Raw genomic sequence first — 5,629 nt, forward strand, 5'->3', positions numbered from 1 at the left:
TGTATATTACAAATACTGTATTGCCTAATAACTCAACTTGAGTTGACAACATAACATTCGATGGCTTTGGGGCAACTTATATTTTAGAGTTACCCTGCTGCCTTAAAATCAAGTTGTGTTAACAAAACTATCAGTCAATTAAGTTTTTGTTGAAACTAGCACCACTATATAGCCTCCCTTATGAATAGGTAGTTACTAATATGTGAATTCTTAATGAAATTAGAAATGTTTACAGTATAATTTGCTATCAAATACCAGTAATAATACCAGCTGAAACAAGACTTATTAATATAATGTGCTACCAATACCATACTTTTTCATATTTCTCTTTCTTTTTAACCTAGAAATGTTCCATATGTGTTTTGCCTTTCTTACACATTCAGTAACTACCTTTAGGTAGCACCTCTGCTCCAGTTGCTCTATTATTTCTGGGATTTAGCTTTACTGAAGTAAAGCTGAATAGAATAATTACTCAAAATAACCCCTCTATATAAATATATAATTACCTGATACCCACAATTCTGTTTATGCCTTTCTGTATTACCAGGAAATGGTCTAGAATGGTCTAGAATTTTAATTCACCCTAAACATTCAATATCAACGTAATCAACCAATTAAAACATATATATTTTTAAAGACAACATTAGACCTACAGGTTAAGAATGTGCCAAAATGCAGTTGCTTTGGGGACTTTGAACATTCTCGTGAACTGAAAATTCCATTCACAAAAGTCTCCTGGGGAACCATGCCTGTTGAAATGTTACGAAAGCACCTCAACACTCTATAGATCGCTATACCATGTTGCTGGGTCAGGAGTTTCAACAATGGGGGCCATGGTTTATTTGAGTTGGTCAGGTATAAAAGTAAGGGGTTAAAACAGACAGGGCATCAGTGCAGCAGCAGTGTTCACAGTGTTTTGAGGAACAAATACACCACCAACCACCACCATGGGCAAAGTTAGAAATATTACATATATTGATATTGGCAGTGTATTCATATTATTTTATTATTTATATTATTTTATATTATTATTAATTATATTCTTCTAAGTACTGTTCTTAACATTAGCTATCTTTTTATTTTCAGATCATCTTCTACGAGGACAGAAATTTCCAGGGCCGCTCTTATGAGTGCATGAGCGACTGCTCTGACATGTCCTCCTACATGAGCAGGTGCCACTCCTGCAGGGTGGAGAACGGCTGCTTCATGGTGTACGAACGCCCCAACTTCATGGGAAACCAGTTCTTCTTGAGGAGGGGAGAGTATTCTGACTACCAGCGCATGATGGGAATGAGCGATGGTATCAGGTCCTGCCGCATGATCCCCATGGTAAGTGCAAATACATTCATCTGAAATTTTACACAAACATTACTACTTACTCTGAATAAAATATTTAATTTCCTGCAATCAAATGACTAAATCACCCTCTAGTGGCCTCATGGATGGAGTGATATTAATATTTTTCATAATTTCACAATTCATATATATATATTTTTTAATGTTTGTCAAACGGTTTTGTTATATTTCAGTCTTCTGTGATGTATATAAAGTGTAATATTGGGATGCAAACTGTCATTCATTTCAACTCTATATCTGACACGGTACAGGTGTCAACTTTTTTAAAGACCATAACCATGTGTATGAGGTGCAGATTTGTTTCAGACTACCTAGAAACACTGATTTAGCCCCTGATTTAGCACACCGTAGTAAAAGGTTGATGATTGTGTGTTCCTCCTAACAGCACCGTGGAAACTTCAGGATGAGGATCTATGAGAGGGAGAACTTCGGAGGTCAGATGCACGAGATGATGGACGACTGTGACTCCATCCAGGAGCGTTACCACATGTCTGACTGCCAGTCCTGCAACGTGATGGACGGCCACTGGCTGATGTTCGAGCATCCCCACTTCAGAGGCAGGATGATGTACATGAGGCCTGGAGAGTGCAGGGGCTTCAGAGAGATGGGCATGAGTGGCATGAGGTTCATGAGCATGAGGCGTATCATGGATTCTTGTAATTAAATGCACCAATATCAAATTACTGTCAATAAATATTTGACTTACTAAAAACTGATATTTGTGTGATTTATTCAAAATAACCTGTACATTTCTGGCTGAAACTCATTATTTTTTGCATTCACAGAGAGGAAGTTTAATTAACATGTATTATAATGAGACAGTTGAGTGTGGTAATTATTTCCAAAACAAAATTGCCACATTATCTGGACAATAAACTTTTTCTATTCCAAAGGTCAAAGGTCTGGAAAGAGAAAGAAGACACAATTATTCTCAGTCTCTATGATCCTCTTCTCCATGTTGCTCGCCCAACTTTCTTGCTGTGCTAGTTGTCCCCCATGTAGATTTGCTCAAAAGGTGTCCGGTGGATTGAAAGCTTTCTCTACAAAAGTAGGATGCATACAGTGCCTTGCAAAAGTATTCATCCTATTTTGTTGCATTACAACCTGTAATTTAAATGGATTTTTTATTTGGATTTCATGTAATGGACATAGACAAAATGATGTAAATTGGTGAAGTAAAATTTAAAAAATAACTGGTTTAAAAAAATTAGACAAAATAAATAATGGAAAAGTGGTGCGTGCATATGTATTCAACCCCTTTGCTATGAAGCCCCTAAATAAGATCTGGTGCAACCAATTACCTTCAGAAGTCACATAATTAGTTAAATAAATTCCACCTGTGTGCAATCTAAGTGTCACATGATCTGTCACATGATCTCAGTATATATACACCTGTTCTGAAAGGCCCCAGAGTCTGCAACACCACCAAGCAAGGGGCACCACCAAGCAAGCAGCACCATGAAGACCAAGGAGCTCTCCAAACAGGTCAGGGACAAAGTTGTGGAAAAGTACAGATCAGGGTTGGGTTATAAAAAAATATCAGAAACTTTGAACATCCCACGGAGCACCATTAAATTCATTATAAAAAATTGAAAGAATATGGCAGCACAACAGACCTGCCAAGAGAGGGCCGCCAACCAAAACTCACGGACCAGGCAAGGAGGCCATTAATCAGATAGGCAACAAAGAGATCAAAGATAACCCTGAAGGAGCTGCAAAGCTCTACAAAGGAGATTGGAGTATCTGTCCAGAGGACCACTTTAAGCAGTACACTCCACAGAGCTGGGCTTTACGGAAGAGTGGCCTGAAAAAAGCCATTGCTTAAAGAAAAAAATAAGCAAACACGTTTGGTGTTCGCCAAAAGGCATGTGAGACATATGGAAGAAGGTACTCTGGTCAGATGAGACTAAAATTGAGCTTTTTGGCCATCAAGGAAAACGCTATGTCTGGCGCAAACCCAACACCTCTCATCACCCCAAGAACACCATCCCCACAGTGAAGCATGGTGGTGGCAGCATCATGCTGTGGGGATGTTTTTCATCGACAGGGACTGGGAAACTGATCAGAATTGAAGGAAAGATGGATGGCGCTAAATACAGGGAAATGCTTGAGGGAAACCTGTTTCAGTTTTCCAGAGATTTGAGACTGGGACGGAGGTTCACCTTCCAGCAGGACAATGACCCTAAGCATACTGCTAAAGCAACACTCGAGTGGTTTAAGGGGAAACATTTAAATGTCTTGGAATGGCCTAGTCAAAGCCCAGACCTCAATCCAATTGAGAATCTTTTGTATGACTTAAAGATTGCTGTACACCAGCGGAACCCATCCAACTTGAAGGAGCTGGAGCAGTTTTGCCTTGAAGAATGGGCAGAAATCCCAGTGGCTAGATGTGCCAAGCTTATAGAGACATACCCCAAGAGACTTGCAGCTGTAATTGCTGAAAAAGGTGGCTCTACAAAGTATTGACTTGAATAGTTATGCATGCTCAGATTTTCAGTTTTTTTGTCTTATTTCTTGTTTGTTTCACAATAAACAATATTTTGCATCTTCAAAGTGGTAGGCATGTTGTGTAAATCAAATGATACAAACCCCAAAAAAATCCATTTTAATTCCAGGTTGTAAGGATAGATTACAGGATAGATGTGGCCAAAATGATTTAACGTCTAAAGTAAGGCACTCAAGTCACGTTTGACTGTTACTACAAGCCAAAATATTTTTTTACTGTGTTTAATCAGATTTTCACATTGATTCATTATCAATAATACCTTGTTGTACCGCTGATTTAAAACACCTGTTTATCTCATAAATTTGGTATATCATTTTAACATCACTGTTTTTGACAAAAAAACATATTTTACCTTTATTTAAGCAGAGACCAAAGTATATTTTGTAAGGGAGCCCTGCATCACAAGAGCAGCAAGCAATTACACATTAAGAAGTTAGAGACACAAATACTTCAATCAAGGCGGGACCACAGGCAACACAAATACAAAAAAACACAATTATAAAAAACAAGCACATTCCTCTGTGAAGAGGTCCTCCACCAACACTCTGAACACTCTGAACTGCCTGAAAGGCACCAGTGCGTCCAACTGTAGGGTATTTTGAAGATTGTTCCACGTGTGCGGTACATAGAAACTAAAAGCCGTTTGACCTAAATCTGTAGTAAATGTATGTAAAATATCAAATTGCATTTTGATTTGGTGCATTTGATGACTCAATGGCAAGCACAAACAAAAGGAGTGATGGTTTTGGTAAATGTCTAAATCAAATCCAAGTTATTTCTGATTAGCAAGGACTTCATAAAGTCTTTGTGCCTGGTGCTTCAAAAATCATTTATAAGAAAATGTCATACTATATAACGTTTGATTTAACAGGTCAGTATGTGCTTAATGCAAATACACAATAATGATTATGTCATAACAAAAACCAAAGGCCTGAATAAAACAATCTACAGCAGGGTTTCCAAGAACTACAAAATACGGTATGATACAGTATTATTTCTGCTTAATCCTAACTTGAGAAATGTGCATTTAACTCAGACTTTCACAAACATCATACATTGAATGGGAGTTTTGCATCATAGCTTGAGGTATGGAAGCAGATTTCAGGAAAGCATTCTTCCCAAGGAAATGATGGTTAGTGGTCATGTGTGGCTCAGTTGGTAAGAGCATGACGATAGGAACATCAGGGTCGTGGGTTTAATTCCTGTTGGGGCCACCAATATGAAAATGTATGCACTCACTGATGTAAGTTGCTTTGGATAAAAGCATCTGCTAAATAGCATATTTTATGTTTGAATTAATATGGACACGGCAGTGTTCCTGTAACTAAATCGAAAATATGTATTGGAGAGGAGCATCGTGTAGTGGAGAACGGCAGGGAAAAATGTGGGGAAATCCAGCTACTATAAATTAGACCTCTAATTAAGAGAAAATTAGACAGTGTACTGTAGGGGACGTTATAGGTCTCCTTTGATGGTCTAATTTTTTACATTTAGCATTTTAGTCATTTAGCAGACGCTCTTATCCAAAGCGACTTACAGTTAGTGTGTCAAGGGGTGCTGAAGGTGGGTGTGGTGCATGAATCAAGCGCAGGACGCAGAAGCTCAGTCCAAAAGACTTTAGTGCAATATTCACGTAGAAAATAAGCACAATAAGCCCGAAGGCGAAATAACGGCGCACACAGGCGTCAAACAAACGGCGCACTAACATGTGCGAAAAACCTCTCCAAAACACTGGAGGGAAGTACGTAGCTCCAACACAAAACAGAA

General features: G+C 38.5%; 1 protein-coding gene across 1 annotated transcript; it reads left to right on the forward strand.

The window, feature by feature from the left end:
- The first annotated feature begins 851 nt into the window (after positions 1 to 851).
- On the forward strand, positions 852 to 2,072 carry LOC121537035 (gamma-crystallin M3-like). Its single transcript, XM_041844778.1, has 3 exons — positions 852 to 956; positions 1,087 to 1,329; positions 1,742 to 2,072. The coding sequence occupies exons 1-3, from the start codon at positions 948 to 950 to the stop codon at positions 2,018 to 2,020; spliced, it is 531 nt and encodes a 176-aa protein (XP_041700712.1). The 5' UTR covers positions 852 to 947; the 3' UTR covers positions 2,021 to 2,072.
- The last annotated feature ends 3,557 nt before the right edge of the window (positions 2,073 to 5,629 follow it).

The sequence above is a fragment of the Coregonus clupeaformis genome, chromosome 23 (assembly GCF_020615455.1).
Source record: "Coregonus clupeaformis isolate EN_2021a chromosome 23, ASM2061545v1, whole genome shotgun sequence".
Lineage (NCBI taxonomy): Eukaryota > Metazoa > Chordata > Actinopteri > Salmoniformes > Salmonidae > Coregonus > Coregonus clupeaformis.